The following is a 19,564-nucleotide window of genomic DNA, read 5'->3' on the forward strand; positions in this document are numbered from 1 at the left end:
CAGTGTGATACCTACAAAACCGTAGGCCTACGTTTGCATGTCCATGGTGATTTGGACAATTTTCATTTGAGCAAAGTGGAAGGACCGTAGAGTACAGACCGTGGATGACTAGATTCTTCACTGATTTCCAGTAAGGCTTCCATTCCCAGTATCTGTCTCCAGTTCTGCTCTCAGGTCCTAGTGCACCTGAAGGGAGTTGGCCCCGATCGCTTGCTGCTCTCCTATAAGCCTTTTACCCGGTCTAATCAGGTCACAAACATGCTTATCCCGATGGGAACACAAGGTAACGATCTTATGTAACGCCTCATCCACACCGCGCGGCTCACCCTACTACCAGGGATCAAGCGGCAGAGACGAAGCCCCAGTGAAGCACAGACATACGCTCAGCGACGGACCCTGGCTCTGACAATTTTTTTCGCGTGTGTGTATCTATGTATTACATGATACCAGTCTGTAGGACTGCATCGGTTGCATTCCTGCTCCATTATATTAGCTTTTTGCGCAAAAGGGTTTGAGACAGAGAGATAGATAGTGTGGATTAAAGCGCATGAAGCCACCTTAATCTCTGAACTCAGAGAGAGAGAAAGAGAGAGTGAGAGAGCGAGAGAGAGAGGAGGTAGAGGTGAGTGGTGGGACAATGAGGACCATGACCGCGTGTCTTATGTTGATGCTAATGGGATGTGCTGGGACCACTGGGAAGTTGTCCTCTACAGTGGGAAGTGACAGCTGGTTCTGCCAGAGCGTCCGTGTGTCCAATGTTACCGTGTAGCGGTGTGACCGTTCTGTCTGTTGGGATCCAGCATCCGGTTCTTCTGAGAGTGGATTTCCATTTCCCATGGATTTCTTAAGACGTCTGTCGGGACTCAGAGTCTACCTGGAAAAGGATACGGTAAGAATAATAGCAATGCGACTAAACAATGATCCTGCTATTGCCTTTTGAGATGCTTTGATTGAAAACTATTTAATTATTTAGATTTTCAGTTTCAGATTTTTCTTATTATATATGTTTTTTGAAAAAGTATTTTGCTTTCACAAATTCACATTGGAGTATTCATGAAAGAGGTGAAACACTAGCACTACTAATACATTGTGTTTTGAGTCAATCATGGTTCATCGATTAAATGCATTGCATCAACGGCCAAAAATATATACGAATTCAGTGATTCTTAATAATTCATATCAGGAATTATTACATTATTATGAACATTGTTTTACATGTCATGAAAAAACAATGTAGTTTCATGACATTGTTTCATGACGTATAATACTTCCTAATTGCCTTTTACTGTAAATCCAGAGGAATTGAATAATCAAACAGGAATCCCATGTTGATCTGCAATATCCTTTCAACTCACACCTCACCCGATGACACTTGTCATCATACTGAACCTTCCACTTACTCGACCAAAGCCTTCATTGGAGCCCTGTCTGTGACCCCTGACCCCTGGCCCTGGTCCTCGGGACCCCGCTGCCTGCAGATGACGTGAACCCGGGGGCTGCGTGCGAGATGGCAGGAGGCCAGTACCAGGTGGCCCCGCCCGGGCGCGGGCCCAGCCTGTGCAGCCTGACGGACGGCTCCGACGTGGGCCCCGAGGAGGGGGACCCCGACGACGGCCCCCACTCCAACCCCCTGAAGAGGCTGACCAGCTGCATGCGCACGGACGAGAAGGTGATGAAGGAGCTCATCATCGGACGCCGGGTGGGCTTCTACAAGGTCCGCGGGGAGATCGGCTGCGGGAGCTTCTCGCGGGTCAAGCTGGCCTTCCACGCCCTCACCAAAGGTAAGAGGCGCTGAAGAGAGGGACGGCGCTAGGAAAGGTTTTTATAAACGCAATAGTCAACTTCTAAAGCTCACCTGGACTGAGCTTCTACCTTTAGTGGTCAACACAGGAATAGCGATCAGAAAAGGGCCGGAATAGAGGAATATATATTGGAATATGGGATCATATCAATTGGAATGTAGGGGATAATTGCCTCATAGCATAATTCCGTATCTGGTGCAGAACCATGACCTCGAGGTCCTTCTCCTCCTGCATGAAGTGCAGCTTCTAGGGAACCACAAAAGCACTTTTTCACTTGTGTCCTAGTGAAGACACACACACACACACACACACACACACGCACGCGCACGCACGCACACACACACACACACACACACACACACACACACACACACACACACACATATGCATGCCAGTGAGCAAGCAACCATACTGCATGCACGCATTCACAGGCATGCATGCACACGCACACACACACACACACACACACACACACACACACACACACACACACACACACACACACACACATGTTGTTTATATACATGTGTGTTTTCTTATACTTTCATAGCAAAAAGTTATATTCTAAGGTTCATTTTGTCAAATAGATGACATGGGTAGATAGTGATGCGGAATGTAAAGAGCACTCTGATTGTCTTAGGATACAGCAAATGAGGCACACGCACAGTGAATCAGCAGCGTTAGGAGAGTAGGGTTAGGTTAGGGTAGGTTACGCCAATTTGGCCAAAATATGACTCAGGCAATCATGCTATGAGGCTAACCAGATATTGGAATGTAAACACGAGACTGGACGAACAACAATTAGTCAATTTCGTGTGTCAGGCACATACACTAGTCATGTTCACCGACCCCCAAAATACCCGGCACTCTCTCTCTCTCTCTCGCTCTCTCTCTGGGGGCATCCCGTCCCTCCAGACAAGGTGGCCCTGAAGATCCTGGACAAGACGCGGATGGACGTCCAGGCCCAGAGGCAGCTGGCCCGGGAGATCGCCAACACGGAGCGGCTGCAGCACCCCAACGTGGTGCGTCTGTACGAGGTGGTGGAGACCCCCTGCCGCCTCTACCTGGTGCTGGAGTACGCGGGCGGGGGGGACCTCCACACCCGCATCTGTGACCGAGGCAAGATGGCCGCCGACTGCTGCAAGGTGGCCTTTGCGCAGATCCTGTTTGCCATCAAGTATTTGGTGAGGATGCTTTAGTTTTTACTTATCGTCATGTTTTTTTGAAAATAACTATTCTTACTGGTAGGCATAACTGTTTTACCGTTTAGTTAATTTAAAGTTTAATCTTTACTTACTCGACCTACTGTTGGTTCGACGCCACCTTAGGTTCCAAAACACAACATAGTGCCGTAGGAATCAGGGAAGCCTGTTATGCTCCGGGACTCAGGGATGGAGGGGAGCAGCACCCTCTTCCCCCACCGCTACACCACTAACCACCTGCATATGTTTGTGTGTGTGCATGCGTTTCTGTGTGTATGTGTGTGCGTTCGTGCGTGCGTGCGTGCGTGTGTATGCGTTTGAATGTGTGTGTGCGTGTGCATTTGTGCATGGCCATGTGCATGCGCGCGTGTGGCTCTGTGTGTGCATTCGTGTGTCTGTGTATGTGTGCGTGTGCGAGTGTGCATGTGCATGTGTGTGTGTGTGTGTGTGCATGCGTATGTGCGTGCGTGTGTCCACGCCTGCGTGTGACGTGCAGCACAACAACATGATCATCCACCGGGACCTGAAGGCGGAGAACGTGCTGTTCACGGCACGCGGCTGCGTCAAGGTGGCCGACTTCGGCTTCAGCACGCGGGTCCCCGGCCCGGACCGCGCCCTGGACACCTTCTGCGGCTCGCCGCCCTACGCGGCGCCCGAGCTGTTCCGGGACGAGAGCTACCTGGGCCCCCCGGTGGACGTGTGGGCCCTGGGGGTCCTGCTCTTCTTCATGGCCACCGCCACCATGCCCTTCCGGGCCGACACCCTGGGCAAGCTGCGGCGCTGCGTGCTGGACGGCGCCTACGCCGTGCCGCCCTGGGTGCCGGGCCCCTGCCAGAGGCTCATCAAGGGCATGCTGAGGCCCCTGCCCGAGGACCGCCACGCCGTGGACCAGATGCTGGGCTGCGATTGGCTGCTGCCCGTGGAGTTCCCCTGGCCCCTGCTGGGCCCGGTGCCCCCCGGATGGACGGACCGGGAGGAGGAGGAGGAGGTGGAGGAGGAGGTGCGGGCGGGCCTGGAGGAGCTGGGCTTCACCCGGGAGCACGCGGGGACCCAACAGGGGCCCCCCCAGAACAGCCGGAGCCCGGTGACGGGCGCGTACCGGATCCTGCTGCACCGCACCCAGAGGAGGCGGGGCTGCGAGACGGTGCCGGTGGTGCGGGGCATGGTGCGGGACCCCAGGCGGGAGGGCCTGAAGGCCTACAGGGGCCTCAGACACTCCTCCAAGCTCTGCGTGGTCTCCTGATCCGGCGGGCGGCCGTCGCTCAGGAGGTCGAGCTGGTGACGACTGGTGTGACCGGAATGTCGCCAGTTCGATCCCCGGAGCGTCGAGGTGTCCCTGAGCGAGACGCCTCGCCCTGACTGCCCCTGACGAGCTGGCTGTCGCCCTGCGCGGGTGACTCCGCCGTCAGTGTGGGATTTGTGAATGGTTGTAATTCGCTTTGAAAGTGTCAACAAAATTGTAGTGTAAAAAAGTGTAAAAGTAAAATGTTGATCCACATCACAGTCCGAATTGGATTCCACACTTACACTGTGCTTTAAAGCCGCTGTAAGCAATGTTGTCGCTCCCATACGTCACCGTAAACGCGGGTCTTCCGTGGCTCCTGTTTATTTTTTCCTGGCAGCTTCTTCTTTTCTTCAGTGTATTTTCTATCCTCCACTTTGTGTTTTCTTCCGGGAGCGCCTAATCGGTAGCTTCGCCTGCTCCGCTACTGTCAGTCATCACTGAAACCCCGGCTGCCTCGACGTGAACGAGCAGAGAGGACCGCCTCCTGGTGGAGTTCTCTCTCCTGATTGGATAAAGTGGGAACGGGATACCTCAAAGTGTGTTTTGTGTTTACTGCAGAGCTGATGGACTGGAAGAGCCTTGCTACTGACTGGGAGAAACCCTCTATGTTAGTGATTGTTGTCTCAGTGTTGAAGACTAATTTTAAGAAAATATCTCTTATAGTGGCAATCAATCCATAATCATTTCCATAATGAAGAATGGAAATTATTGAATGTGTATTTAATTAGATAAACTGATGTGTTTCTGCTAATTGCTCGTTCCTTATCCTTCACAATATTCAGTAAGATTCAAGTGCCTCATGAGACAAACTTATGTCTATGGCGTATCTGTGTTTACCACTTCCAAAAAGGGTGTAGGCTACATGTTTCAAGACATGTTTTCGAAAACTTTGGGAACTGCACTGAAATGTATTTGAATGATTTATTTGTTACTATGGTTGGTTGGTTGAAAGTTTAACCCATGTATGAAAAATAAAGCATGGTGGTTGTGCAAGTGCTTTGTTTTTTGGGATGCTTTTACTTTTCTAAGAAAGTGCACACTTTCATATAATAATCATGCATTTGATTAGTGCATGCACTATTTGTGAAGGGTTTTCACTAGTGCCTGCTGCAAGACTGCAAATACACAGTGGTCTAGCAGCAGCAGTCCGACACCAGACTATGACCTCAATAGAACCGGCCAAAACCAGACAGACCCATTCCCTGTTATTGTGTGCATGCGTTTGTGTGAGCGAGTGCGAATCACCCCACCACCATCTGCACGAAACGGCAGATGGCGTGGCGTGGCTTCGAAGACATCTGCCCCGCGAGACAATAGGCGCTCTGTGTGCGGACTGGGGCCGCTGGGGTCTGACAGCCGGCCGCGCGCTGCTATTGTGCGCGCTCTATTCACATTCAGATGAGCGCCTCAAAGTGGGCGGAGCTATCGTTTAGACAACAGCACGCAGATGACAGACCTTGGAGCCTCATATGCAAATTCGTCGGGGTCTACGCTTTCAGAGATTTCGAAGCGTCACGCTGTACTGAGCGTGTACTCCAGACACACACACACGCACACGCACACACACACGCTCTGATTTACTGCAGTGTCATAAATGCTAATTTATGTAGAGTAAGCACAAGTAACAAAGAAATAACTTTTATGTTTTATTGTCATCGTTCAGTTACAATTTAGGCCACCACTCTTTTGTTAAGACGTTAACAATTGTAAAGTGTGTATAGTTGGCCTATTAGGTTTCTAACATGTTATTTTCTTGAAAACATTGGTCATTTAAATATTGGCTAGATAAGTTCATAAATTCATTATTATTATTTTTTTTATTATTATTATTTATTTTATTATTTTATTTATAACAAAAGGCAAATTAAATGTTCTAAAGTTAAACCTTTAGACGCATTATAAGTAAAGAATTTGTTCAGAATTCTTTTTTTTTCAATATTCATCTTGTCATCATTAAATTTCTAAAGTGAAACCTTTAGAGAATTAAGACAATTCTGGAAAGTGGGAAACATTCGGCCATTCGGCAAGAGAGCGTCTTTAGAAAGTCTTTTCCTATCGACGTCTCCTTCTCAGCACCGCTTCTTCTCCTATGCTGCGGCTGCTTCAACTCGCGACGTCGCGATCCGCGTGGAACCGCAGAATGCACGACTCGCTTCTCCTTTCTCTCCAAACCTCATCCGCACAAAGAATGAGGGTCGTTGTGTCGCTCTCGAGGCATGCCGGACCTCATTCACATAAAGAATGAGAGTCATCTTGGCATGGACGGGACGAGAGACGACGGGCACGGGACTTATGGGCCCTCGGGGGGGCCCGGCGCCGCGCTATACCTTGACGGGTTTCTCCTCAGGAGTATCCAGTCGTAGGTGGGTAGAAACGTGTTCATCCTGTTCATAAGGATGAGTATTCCCGTTTTAATGAAGGCTTCTCGGCAGCAAGCCAGATCAGCGCTCGAAGAGAGCGACCTCCGGCAGCCAGTCGTTCTGCCCGCGGCTCTCCTGGCAGAACAGGTGCAGCTTCTCCAGAGACGGGTCCTCCCATGAGCCGTCGGTGGGGTTCTGATGGAGGAGGAAGCAACGGGGAGGGTTAGTCACATGTGACACTCAGGAAAGGTTGAATGAATGCAGTCAGGTGCTGGTCCTGGAGAACACATTGTGTGGGGAGGAAGGGGGGGGGGGGCGTACCGTGATGAGGAGGCAGTGGGCGTCTTCAAACTGTCCGGCCTTGTCGCCCACGATCTCGGCAAGGCGCTGCACGTTGCTGACCCGAACGATGCTTATCTCGTTGTCAAAGCAGAAAGACTGGATGAGGGTGAAGTGGATCTGCAGAGCGATGTCGCACTCAAAGTCCTCGTCCACGGCCAGCACGCAGAAGGACACGCTGTCTGGATCACTGTGCATAAAAAGAAAAACATAGAATTTAGCATCCAGAAATATACACAAACACACAATGAAAACAAGTTGATGTGTGGTGGCAATGCTGTCCCTACGGTAGGACCGTGTACTTACAGGTTCATTATCTTAGCGGACTCGTACACGCCCACGGTCAGGCAGTCGTTGTCCTGAGCGGACAGCAAAACCTCCTCCAGACACGCGCCGTGGCACTGGGCCGCGCGCTCCACGGAGGCCTGCTCGGTGATCACTTCCTCAAGAGTCATGGTGATGAAGATGCTCAAAGGTAGTCCTCGAAAGATGAGTGAAAGTTTGAGTGAGTTTCTTAGGGTCGTCGGAGAAGATGTATCCGAAAAAGCAGAGTGACTTGAATCCTCGCAAGACGCCCTCTTTATACTCTCGAGCTCGTGCGGCCCCTGAAAGGTCTGCGCTGTGATTGGCTGGTGAGGGTGGTGTGTGTGTGTATTGGTATGCTAATGCTATTGTCACACAGTGGCTCGTGGCAGATTGATAGGGATGGGGTCACTGCGCCACGTTCGGGCTCCGAGCTTTTTTTGTGTGGCTGTGTAAACTTTGTATTTAAACTTAGTACGGTAATGTTCGTCTCTGCTGTTTAGATTAGAAACATAGTGGTGTAAAAGATGCGTACTGCAAATAGCTACATTTTGCACCAAATAAACTAGACTTTTATAGGATTTGTAATGTGCATTTCTACTGTTTGTTTTGATTAAGAGGGTGTGTGTGGGAGTGTCATAGTTGTGTTATAATAACAACAAAACATACTTATCACAAATATCTGAGACGAGATGCATGCATTTAATCGCATGAATCGCATAACATATTGTGTGATTATACGAAATATACGAAATATCACGAAGAATAGGTTTTGGTGAAAGTGAGTGTTGTCGCACTATTGGAAAGTGTGCAAAAGCTGACCCTTACACCCCTCCCCTCCAGCCCCCCTCGGCTCGAGCCACAGAGGCAGGTGTGCGCTGCCATCTGTAGCACCAGAGGCTGGCTCCAAAACGCGCTCCATTGTGCGCGCAGAAGCCTCTATTATCAGATCGGCCATACAAATGCAAATGAGCAGCGCGTGCCAGAATGCCGGGCGTGCGCACCGCACCACCTCCAGTCTAGACCACGTGACCATCAGCTGTCGTGATCAGAAACTAGTTGGTAACTCTCGAGATCGGAGGAAAGTCGTGTATCGAGTTTGATTACGCAGATAGAAACACTCCGGTTAACACTCATTTTGAAATTCTTTCTTCTAGGTGATAAAGACTCATTTCCCTATCAGCACAGCCCACATTGGTTTAGCCATACTAAAGTTTGAAACGTTATAATAAACTTTTGGGAAAAAAAGCAATTATTTTCCTTTCATGAGTAGGCTATTACGCATTGCTTTTACGCACAGACCTTTAAACTACATTTAATGAAATGCACTTGTTCTCTGCGTTTTCCAGTACCAATAAGCTCTTACAATAAGCTCTTGAAATAATTCAATTTTGCAGGTTATATTTTTATTTAGAGAACAGCGTAGAAGCCTACTTGTGCAGCCGGCCTTCTGCTGCGTAATTAAAGTAGGCGAAACAGGTCGGCGGTGATTGATTCAGCACTATTGTTCCGTGGTTTGCAGGGCAGCAGATGGAGTACTGTCGCTATGACTACTACCCACACACACACACACACACACACACACACACACACACACACACACACACACACACACACACACACACACACACACACACACACACACACACACACACACACACACACACACACACACACACACACACACACACACACACACACACACACACACACACACACACACATACACACACCCTTACTGGGGTCAACCGCGACCCCGGGGCACCCTGCTCCATTCTGTGCGAGTCTCCACATTCAGACTTCAGTGTTCTGAGTTTTGAATGCGAAATAAAAGGTGTTTATTCTCTAAACTCATCGCTAAGCATCAACGTTAGGCGACACTTCTTATCTTAAAAAATAAACACAGACTAGTGCATAATTGCATGATTAGATGTATATCACTTGTAGTGTGAGTTGTTAACACATGCAGGACCATTTGAGGTGTGTTTTGTTTCACAATAACAGCTGATCACTTCGGAGATAAGGCTGCCGGAACACAGCCAACCGCAGCGGGTTTATTTTTCAGTGAATATTTATCAACAGTATAACTTTCATCGTTCTTCTGGTAACTGTTTGCACACCATGTCGGCATGCTTCAGGCTATCGCAGTTATGTTCCAGTCCAACAGAAGCTCCGTTTGTAGCGCTGGGTCGCCCCAGCCAGGCATCAGGGCGGTCGCGTGCAAGCCGACACCGACCTTTTGTTCACGCGCCACATCTGCCGGACGGAGCCCCTCCCCGGCGGCGCGCGACAGGTGTTGCAGCAGGCCCGGGCTGATCTATGGGCCCCTAAACATCACATTTGGCAAAGGCATTAATCCTCTTAAGGCACGGGCGAAATGTAGGCCTACTCCCCCAAAAAACGAAGTTTCTAAATACAGAGTGAACGTTTACTTCATTTGGTGAAAATGAAGTATTCTTGCATGCAGATGTATCTCTTTAAGTAATCACATATTGCAGACATTAGCCTACTCTCCGTCATTAAATCTTATTTTGATGTGATTTGTTTGAGGATTTCATTGGCTTGTTCGTCGTCATGCTCTGTGCAATGATGGAGCAATTCACCAAGGCATATAGCATACTTGTCTTTGAGCAAAATAAAGAAGTAGTAAATAGTAAATGCAAACCATCGTGACCTGCGGCAATTCAGCCCAGCAGGTGATCGTGCTATTGGACCCTTACCTCCTCCCCCCCCACCCGGACACTGCAGACAGATGGGTTGCTATGGCGAGAGATGCAGACACAGAGATTAAAGCCACAGTCATCTCCAGATGCCACGCGCCTTCAGTCAGGCCTTGCTCCACGCATGCAAAATAGTGAACAGCGGCGCGTGCCGCGTCTCCTCCAATGCACGACATTCAAGGCAGAAAAAAATATTTCAGCTTCATGTTCAAACTATTTCGAAAATAAACTTCAAATTGGATAACTTTGCCTCTACTAACAACAACAAAAAACTTTTTCTTATTTGTTTGCTTGATTTTTTTGTCATTACATCGTGTGTATTATTGAGAGGATTTTGAGACATAAGTGCAGAAAAATCTCTATTAAGTTCTGCAAGTGTAAAAGGGTAATAGTTTAATTTCTGTAGGTCTGGTTTTGTTTTAAATCTGAAGCGTAAAAGCTAAATTGACGGAAGTGATCGCCCACGTCAATTCATTCTTGACTCTCGAATGCGACACGAGTCTAAAAGTTGCATGTGATTAAATTATCGCCATTAATGTGTGGGCTTGAATGAAGGTCACATTTGATCCATTCAATCCAAATCCAAACCGTGCCCCAGCCCTTTCTCCCAAACTTCTCTCTATAGGCACGCGTCTGTTGGCAGCCATTGTCCCGACAGCCAATCACAGAGCTCGCGCGTGCCGGGGTCCCGCTATAAATAGAGAGGAGCTCTTGGCAGAGGCACTCTTCTCGAATCCCTTTTCACACCAACCACCAACCCAGATCAATATCTTTGAATCCAAGATGGAGTCTACTGGCAAAGCCCTGAAGGAAGCTCTTGTCTCTGCTCAAAGCGAAGAGCGTCTGACCATTGGAGTCTATGAGAGTGCCATGATCATGAATGAGTAAGTATTCAATAATAATGCAAACAAACAAAAAATACCTGCAGATTTTCCTCAGTAAACCGATACAACATGCGAAAAAATCAACACGGTGACTGACTGTTTGTTTTCCCTTTTTTTGAACAGTGATCCGGACAGCGTGTCCTTCTGCGTGCTGGCCGTGGACGAGGACTTTGAGTGCGACATCGCTCTGCAGATCCACTTCACCCTCATCCAGTCCTTCTGCTTCGACAACGAGATAAGCATCGTGCGCGTGAGCAACATGCAGCGCCTGGCCCAGATCGTGGGCGACGAGGCCGGACAGTTCAAAGACGCCCACTGCCTCCTCATCACGGTACGTCCCCCCCCCCCCCCCCCCCCCCCCCCCCCCACCTGCATCCCACACACACACTGTGTTCTCCAGGACCAGCACCTGACTGCATTGATCCAACCTTATGCTGAGTGTCATGTGACTAACCCTCCCCGTTGCTTCCTCCTCCATCAGAACCCCACCGACGGCTCATGGGAGGACCCGTCTCTGGAGAAGCTGCACCTGTTCTGCCAGGAGAGCCGCGGGCAGAACGACTGGCTGCCGGAGGTCGCCCTCTTCGAGCGCTGATCCGGCTCGCTGCCGGGGAACGCCTTCATTAAAACGGGAATACTCATCCTTATGAACAGGATGAACACGTTTCTACCCACCCACGACCGGATACTCCTGAGGAGAAACCCGTCAAGGTATAGCGCGGCGCCGGGCCCCCCCCCGAGGGCCCATAAGTCCCGTGCCCGTCGTCTCTCGTCCCGTCCATGCCAAGATGACTCTCATTCTTTATGTGAATGAGGTCCGGCATGCCTCGAGAGCGACACAACGACCCTCATTCTTTGTGCGGATGAGGTTTGGAGAGAAAGGAGAAGCGAGTCGTGCATTCTGCGGTTCCACGCGGATCGCGACGTCGCGAGTTGAAGCAGCCGCAGCATAGGAGAAGAAGCGGTGCTGAGAAGGAGACGTCGATAGGAAAAGACTTTCTAAAGACGCTCTCTTGCCGAATGGCCGAATGTTTCCCACTTTCCAGAATTGTCTTAATTCTCTAAAGGTTTCACTTTAGAATGATGACAACAGAAGTTATGACCAATGTGTTGAACCACTCTTTTTGGTGTGACCTAAAGGTTTCACTTTAGGATTGTCACACTGTCAAAAGATTGCAAGATATATTATGTAAAACGAAAAAAAAAAAAAGAAAATAAGAAAAATTGTGTTCCACATGTCTTGAAAAACAGTGCAAAGAAAGTGAGCCACTATACTGAACTGAAATGCACTCTTGTGCTTAGAAAATGTCAATGCATTTTATCTTTTGTACTTTGAAGTGAAAATAAAACAAATTCATAAAATAATAATAATGCATTGTATGATAACTCCTTTCCAGCCCTGGTTAATATAGACTAGATTACCATAGCTGGTTTACATGGAGACGCATTCCCAACTAAAGAAGGCAACTGTCTTTTGAACAAAACACACCATTTTAATCCTAAAGTCCATCAATGCACTTTAGCAAGAATCGTAAAGAGCTTTGAGCAGAACGCAAATGAATAGCATCTATTTCCCCCATCAACCACTATATTCCATGCAACTTAATGCCGTCAAGTCTCAAGACAGAGTCACAGTGCACAATGTAACTAAGTGCATTTACTCAATAATCCAAAGTACAATCTTTGGAACTTTAATAATCCAAAGAAGGTAAAACACATGCACAATCATGCATTTCAGTTGGCTGCAGAAACAAAGTGTACCAGGTGCAGTTTTATATTCTTAATAACATCTGTGCCATGTGTTTTTAATACCCCAAATACCATTTTAGAACCCAGACTAAAATACCTTATGGTAACATTAATGCATGTCTGTATTTCTGACTCGTGGGCTGCGACTATTACGACCGAAAGTAAACCACTCTACATCACTATAGTCTAGCTTTTGGGAGAGACGGACTGATACAAAAATCATGATCATCTTCAACCTCAGAACCCGGCATTTTATTCATTCACAAAACAAACACACAAAATGAAATCCTCACAATAAGTGCGAACGTGATCAGCCAGTCGCAGAGTTGTGAAAGTCGGAGGGGTGTTGCATAACGAGCGACTCTCTGTGGGGGGGCAGGCGGCTTGCAGCACACAGGATAAGACCAGGATGTGAACACTGGTATCACTCACACATCACAGGTACTGCTTCAAAGACTTCCTTCCAGAGTGGCCCCGCGGCAAAGCCATTGGAAGCCACTTCCAAGCATGTTAAGGTGTGTGTTGTGGAAGGCCTGTCTGCCTCTAGCCCTGCTGGTCCCCATAGTTCCTTTTCAGGTTAAGTGTACACCTTTATATACGTCCTTATATCGCTGTTTGTAAACTGATGGCTGTGCAGAGAGTGGACTAAGTGGCAGGGAATTTGTTCACTCGAGTCATGTTCTCTTGTAGTTCAACAATGCATAGCAAGCGATAGGGATACAGTTTTAAGTGTTGCATTTAGAAGTAAACACGGTATTTAGGGGTTATCTAATGCTTCGAATCCGTAGAATAAAGTCAAGCTAACTAAAGATCATGGATTTTTTGGTGTGTGTGCTCTTTGTTCCTGGCACACGCTGCATATCAAAGGCCAGCTCTGATTGGGGATTCAGAACTCTGGAGGTCCTTTGTGGCCGTAGAATTAAACTCCAAAGTCACTTTGGCGCAGCATGTTGCGTGTCAGGCCAAACTATTGTTGACCCATTCAGTGGTAAACAGCTGCCCAGCCCTCGTGGCCGAACTCTGACCCTGGCCTATCAACCACACACTCACGCTCACAAACACATGCAGCCTCACTCTGACTGCACCCCACACAGACACACACACACACACACATACACACGCACACACACACACACACACACACACACACACACACACACACACACACACACACACACACACACACACACACACACACACACACACACACACACACACACACACACACACACACACACACACACACACACAGACTCTCTCTGACTGCATGCACACACACACACAAACACACACACACACACTATCTCTTTGTCTTTGTGTGTGTGTGTGTGTGCGTGCAGCCCAAGAGAGAGTGTCTGTGTGGGGTGCTCTCAGAGTGATGGTGCACTCCGACACTATCTGACTGCTTGCAAAGACACGCATACACAGTGCAACTGCACGTGCAAACACACACACATACACCCACGCACACACACAGACAACACACACACGCACACACACACACACACACGCACACAGACACACAAACTTAGAAACACTAACACACACACTCTCTCTAACGGTACGCACACACGCACATACACACACACACACACACACACACACACACATCCACACACACACACACACAAAGTCTCTCTCTAGCTGCAAACAAACACACACATACGCACACACACACACACATATACATATACATGCTTTGTCTCTCTTTCACTTTTAAATGCAAACACAAACATACACACACACATACATCCAAACGTACACTCAAAACAACAATGGTAAACTCGCCATGGCACACACAATCCTATCTACCATCAAGGAGTGTGTCAAAGTTTCCCCTGTGCATTGTTGGTATTCGCGAATAAGAGAAAAACCTACACAGCAGCACTATGTCAGGACACAAAAGTGTGTCGAACAAACAACAGGACCAGCTGAACACCCCCAAAACTCTGACTGGATCCCTTTTGACCTCTGCCCTTTTGTAGAATCTCCCTGGCAACCAATCCTCACAGTCAGTCCATCTGCCAGCTCATATAATGACATGAAGCACAGGAAGAAAGGTAGGTGATGGGGGGAGAGAGAGAGAGAGAGAGAGAGAGAGAGAGAGAGAGAGAGAGAGAGAGAGAGAGAGAGAGAGAGAGAGAGAGAGAGAGTGGTAGTAGGAGTACGATGGTTGGTGTGTGATATAGTACAAATGCATGTTTTTGTGCTGTGTGTTTGCATGTTTTATGTGTTTGTGTGGATGCACTTGCGTGTGTGTGAGCATGTGCATGTGTTTGCTCGGCTTTAGTGTGCATGAGTCAGGGTTACTCAGTACGTTCAAGTGTGTGCGTAGCAGCTGAATCTCCGCAGACGAATGACAAATCAACCTAAAAAAAAAGCATGCAAAAGTTGACAATTGCATGCTCTTCTTGCTGGTTGGCCACCACCCCCGTGCACGCGCACGCTGTGTTGCATGCAGACCGTGCACTACGTCCACATTGTGTGCGTGCACAACTCCTTACACACAACTGTGCAAGTGGGTAGGTCTTTAATTGGCCCTCATCCCGATCGACAGCCTCCTCCAAGCCCATTCATCCCCCCCTGGCCAGGCGGACCGCCCCGCCTGGCCCCTGCCTCAACCCAGGCCTCACAGAGCCTCTGTGCCGGCCACCGGCCCCTCTCAAGTGTCCCCTTTCAGGGGCCCTCCCCTCCATTCAGCCCCGGTGGAGGGCTGGGCCCGGCCCTCTGAGCAGCAGCAGATGGTTTCGCCGGGGTGAATGGGTGTGCCTGTGTGTGTGTGTGTGTGTGTGTATGTGTGTGTGTGTGTGTGTGTGTGGGGGGTTGTATGTGTGTGTGTGTGTGTGTGTGTGTGTGTGTGTGTGTGTGTGTGTGTGTGTGTGTGTGTGTGTGTGTGTGTGTGTGTGTGTGTGGGGGGGGGGGGGGGGGGGGTGGTATGTCTGTGTGTGTGTATGTATGCATGTGTGTGTGTGTGTGTGTGTGTGTGTGTGTGTGTGTGTGTGTGTGTGTGTGTGTGTGTGTGTGTGTGTGTGTGTGTATGTGTGTGTGTGTGTGCGAGGGGGGGGGGGGTTGTGTGTCTGTGTGTGTGCGTGCGTGTGTCTGTGTCTGTGTCCACGCGGGCTGACCTGATAGATTGGTGTGGGCGGTGTGGTGTGTTGCCTAGGCCACAGCCATCGGAATCCCCGGAGTGATCCCTGTACTACGATGTCTGATGTAAACGATTGAGAGTCAGGTGTTTGACAGAGTATTGATCTGCATGTTGAAACACAAAGAGAGGTTGTACATTGATTTTGGTTTCATTTTTTGCATCTTGCTCTAAATAATCCCACTAGAAAGTTTGCAACATACAATTCACAATCTGAGAAACAACCACCATCATTTTTTGCCAGTACAAAACAAAACAATACAAACATTGAAGAAGAGCAAAACCAACAAACCCAAAAACAATGAAGAAGACAAAGCAAGCCTCTTATGCCCATCATAGCGACCCTTTTACCCTACACACACTACCACACTATTCCACTTTGTTCAGGTCTTCACTCGGTTCTGATAGCCCGCCTATAAGCCCCTTTTATCTATTTATTATATATTCTTTTATGAATGAAAACATTGAATATAATGGATGAGCATGGTACTTGTATACTGTTCTTGTCTCAGTCAGTGAGCATTGGAAGGTACCAGTAGCATCTGAACCCTCACCCAACCGACCCTGGCACTCAGCCAGACCAACCACATGCAAAGTCAAAGACCACACCTGCGCTTAATCCTACTGACAAACGTTTCATTGAAACTGCACTCTCCTGTGCGTGTTGTTCTGTTGAGAACAAACTATTGAGCACCAGATCTCATCATCGGGGTTACCAAGTTGTATGATGCACATTGTTTGCGTCACATTTTTTTGATAATCGTTTGAGGAGGTGCATGGTGTGACTCTGTGACGTTTTATTAAGTGTTAAGTGCATTTGTGCAAGTGTACGCGCCTGCATGTGTGTGTGTGAATGTACATGCATGCTAACATCTGTGTGTGTGTGCATGTACGTGCATGCTACTAACTTGTGTGTGTATTTACGTGCATGCTCTCATGTGTGTGCGTGTGTATCTACGTGCGTGCGATCCGATTCGATAGCACTTTATTGTCAGAGCAAGTCTGAAAATGTTCTTGCATGCCAGCAGCTCCATTTACGAACATCACAGACAAGACAAGACAAGACATCAGTACAGGACATCAAGACAGGACCAAAAAATAAAATTAAAATACATACATTCGTCATAACATGATTACATTACAACAGACGACAAGATTGAAGGCCCATCAGCATGCATTTGGTCCTGGGTTAAGTGCCTGATTCAGTTCGAGGATTGACTGGTGCACAAAAGAGTGCCATCAGTCTAACCTTTCTGAATGTTGGAACCCTATATCTCAGATTTGATGGTAGTAGATTGTTCTCGATGTTCAGGACGTGGTTGGGGTCGGAGGAAATGTTGTTAGCCAACCTCAGTATGTTTTTATGGTAAGCTGATTCATACAGTTTGTGGAGTGGATGACCTATCTTTGAGCAGATTTTCAATTGGTGGAGGCAGTTTAATTTTCAGAAGCAGACAAACTATTGTACCATGTGGTGTTACAGTACTGTAAAACACTCATAATCACAGCTACAAAAAATAATCAAATAATTTGTCGACTTGCTCTGAAAGATCTGAGTCGGCGGGCAAACCAGATTCTCTGTTTATTCTTATTATAAATCTTGTCTACGTGGTCTTTCCATGATAGCTGACGGTCTATACCCCTAAGTATCTAAATCAGGACACCTGCTTGATTTTATTCTTGATGGATGAATAGACAAACGGAATGACAGTCTTGTGGTGAGCCAAATACAATCTCTTCTGTTTTCTTGGTGTCCAGTTTGTTCACGCCAAGTTGGTGAAACTCAGGTTTTGTGGCTCAACAGAGATATTAAAACAGTATCCGCCGAGTATTTGAGTGTATATTGATTTGCTGTAACTGTACGACAATCATCGGTAGAGAAGGTAAAAAGAATAGCTGAACAACCCTGGGGGGCCCAACATTGGTTATAATGGCAGATTAAAGGGTTTTGTTTACCTTTACAGACTGTGCTCTGTTGGTGAGAAATGAATCATACTAATGTTTCAGGTATGGAATCAGTTCCTGCCATCAGAATGTCTGCTTGTACTGAAGGCTGATGCAAAGTCTAGAAAGAGAAAGAGGGCATGCTTAAATTTGTGTGTTTGTATGTACATGCTTACGTGTGTGTGTGTGTGTGTGTGTGTGTGTGTGTGTGTGTGTGTGTGTGTGTGTGTGTGTGTGTGTGTGTGTGTGTGTGTGTGTGTGTGTGTGTGTGTGTGTGTATGTACATGCATACGTGTGTGTGTGTGTGTGTGTGTTTGTTTGTGTGTGTGTGTGTGTGTGTGTGTGTGTGTGTGTGTGTGTGTGTGTGTGTGTGTGTGTGTGTGTGTGTGTGTGTGTGTGTGTGTGTGTGTGTGTGTGTGTGTGTGTGTGTGTGAATGTACGTGCATGCTTACATGTGTGTGTGTGTGTGTCTGTGTGTGTGTGTGTGTGTGTGTGTGTGTGTGTGTGTGTGTGTGTGTGTGTGTGTGTGTGTGTGTGTGTGTGTGTGTGTGTGTGTGTGTGTGTATGTGTGTGTGTGTGTGTGTGTGTGTGTGTGTGTGTGTGTGTGTGTGTGTGTGTGTGTGTGTGTGTGCATGTACATGCATACTTAAACATGCATGTATCTACATCATCCGTTGAGGGAAAAATCCGTATTAGCTGTGGCCTACAATCCAGACCTTCAGAATTACTCTGTGCTATACCATTAGTTGATTGTGTGGATGAATCGTTCATTTAAATGACATGTATAGCTCATGGGGTATTAAGCAATTAGCTGTCCCAGTGTTGAAGTACACTGCAGTCATTGGGGCCTCTCTCTGTCTGCGCGCATGCTAGCCCTAAGTCTGCTAGCTATGCTAATGAGGAACACCCGCATTACCATAGCCCTGCTGTTTGGCTAATGCAGGTCATGCTCAGTTCTGGGTCAACACCCCAACTGATAAATCTAGGGGCGAATGTCAGCATGTGTGCAGGCAAGCCAACGCGCACGCACACACACACATTTACATTTACAAACACAGACACACACACGTACGCATGCACGCCAGACACATGCATGCCCACACACACACACACACACACACACACACACACACACACACACACACACACACACACACACACACACACACACACAAACACACACACACACACACACACACACACAGACACGTGCACGCACGCCCGCAGGTATGCACGCACACACACACATACACACACACAGACACACACACAAACCGAACACACACACACCCACACACTCTCACTCTCTCTCTAGCTCTCTCTCTCATTACCCTAGTCGTCAGCTTGCTAATTTAAATTCGGATCTTAATCAGACTGGCTTATTTCAACTCCTGATTAATCTGATCACTAATTGGATTAACTCAACCCATTAGGCCACAAAGATCTTGAATGGTTCTGCTCATGCAAAAGAGATTGAGTCGTCTATGAAATATTTTGTTGATGATTTCTTTCACTTGGTTCGCATTAACGTGAATATTGACACATATATGTTGCCAGCCAAATCTTTATTTTGCAGTACGTATTTCAGGGATGCATAAAGCATCTGCAATATAACATGCAACATTGTCAATGTCCCATACTTACCCGTATACTCCCATATTACAATGTTAATTTCAGTGATTCCTGATATTTCTGTTTCGACATCCTGCAGCAACATAAGAGGTTTTCTTGTGTCCATGAAGCCAGTTACTGAAAGGGCAGACTAGCCAAGGCACAATACACAACTGTTCATCTTCACAAGGTGTCGGAGTGTGTCTGCATAAACACAACA

General features: G+C 47.7%; 3 protein-coding genes across 4 annotated transcripts; 2 read left to right on the forward strand and 1 right to left on the reverse strand.

Moving 5' to 3' along the window:
• The first annotated feature begins 1,507 nt into the window (after positions 1–1,507).
• Positions 1,508–5,242, forward strand: nim1kb (NIM1 serine/threonine protein kinase). The gene is made up of 3 exons (XM_056587791.1): positions 1,508–1,781; positions 2,718–2,986; positions 3,501–5,242. The coding sequence occupies exons 1-3, from the start codon at positions 1,508–1,510 to the stop codon at positions 4,245–4,247; spliced, it is 1,290 nt and encodes a 429-aa protein (XP_056443766.1). The 3' UTR covers positions 4,248–5,242.
• Positions 5,243–6,155: 913 nt separating this feature from the next.
• On the reverse strand, positions 6,156–7,514 carry LOC130381286 (growth arrest and DNA damage-inducible protein GADD45 gamma-like). The gene is made up of 3 exons (XM_056588790.1): positions 7,295–7,514; positions 6,971–7,178; positions 6,156–6,844 (listed from the first exon to the last, which is right to left on the reverse strand). The coding sequence occupies exons 1-3, from the start codon at positions 7,441–7,443 to the stop codon at positions 6,731–6,733; spliced, it is 471 nt and encodes a 156-aa protein (XP_056444765.1). The 5' UTR covers positions 7,444–7,514; the 3' UTR covers positions 6,156–6,730.
• A 2,434-nt stretch (positions 7,515–9,948) lies between these two features.
• Positions 9,949–12,116, forward strand: LOC130381320 (growth arrest and DNA damage-inducible protein GADD45 gamma-like). Of its 2 annotated transcripts, XM_056588838.1 has the most exons (4): positions 9,949–9,987; positions 10,795–10,895; positions 11,019–11,226; positions 11,377–12,116. In XM_056588838.1, exons 1-4 carry the CDS (start codon positions 9,949–9,951, stop codon positions 11,488–11,490), a joined length of 462 nt encoding a protein of 153 aa, XP_056444813.1. In that variant the 3' UTR covers positions 11,491–12,116. The 2 variants fall into 2 exon arrangements, with proteins under 2 accessions (XP_056444813.1, XP_056444814.1); XM_056588839.1 differs by lacking the exon at positions 9,949–9,987 and having other exon boundaries at positions 10,783–10,895.
• The last annotated feature ends 7,448 nt before the right edge of the window (positions 12,117–19,564 follow it).

Source organism: Gadus chalcogrammus, chromosome 4 (genome assembly GCF_026213295.1).
Source record: "Gadus chalcogrammus isolate NIFS_2021 chromosome 4, NIFS_Gcha_1.0, whole genome shotgun sequence".
NCBI lineage: Eukaryota > Metazoa > Chordata > Actinopteri > Gadiformes > Gadidae > Gadus > Gadus chalcogrammus.

Bases quoted from the DNA above. Each gene is read 5' to 3' on its own strand.
- LOC130381320 (XM_056588838.1), top strand. From the start codon at position 9,949: ATGCAAACCATCGTGACCTGCGGCAATTCAGCCCAGCAG. The intron at 9,988-10,794 runs GTGATCGTGCTA...TTTGAATCCAAG, and splicing joins GCGGCAATTCAGCCCAGCAG to ATGGAGTCTACTGGCAAAGC. The intron at 11,227-11,376 runs GTACGTCCCCCC...CTCCTCCATCAG, and splicing joins CCCACTGCCTCCTCATCACG to AACCCCACCGACGGCTCATG.
- nim1kb (XM_056587791.1), top strand. From the start codon at position 1,508: ATGGCAGGAGGCCAGTACCAGGTGGCCCCGCCCGGGCGCGGGCCCAGC. The intron at 1,782-2,717 runs GTAAGAGGCGCT...CCGTCCCTCCAG, and splicing joins CTTCCACGCCCTCACCAAAG to ACAAGGTGGCCCTGAAGATC. The intron at 2,987-3,500 runs GTGAGGATGCTT...TGTGACGTGCAG, and splicing joins TGTTTGCCATCAAGTATTTG to CACAACAACATGATCATCCA.
- LOC130381286 (XM_056588790.1), bottom strand. From the start codon at position 7,443: ATGACTCTTGAGGAAGTGATCACCGAGCAGGCCTCCGTGGAGCGCGCG. The intron at 7,179-7,294 runs GTAAGTACACGG...TTTTATGCACAG, and splicing joins TCCGCTAAGATAATGAACCT to TGATCCAGACAGCGTGTCCT. The intron at 6,845-6,970 runs GTACGCCCCCCC...CTCCTCCATCAG, and splicing joins CCCACTGCCTCCTCATCACG to AACCCCACCGACGGCTCATG.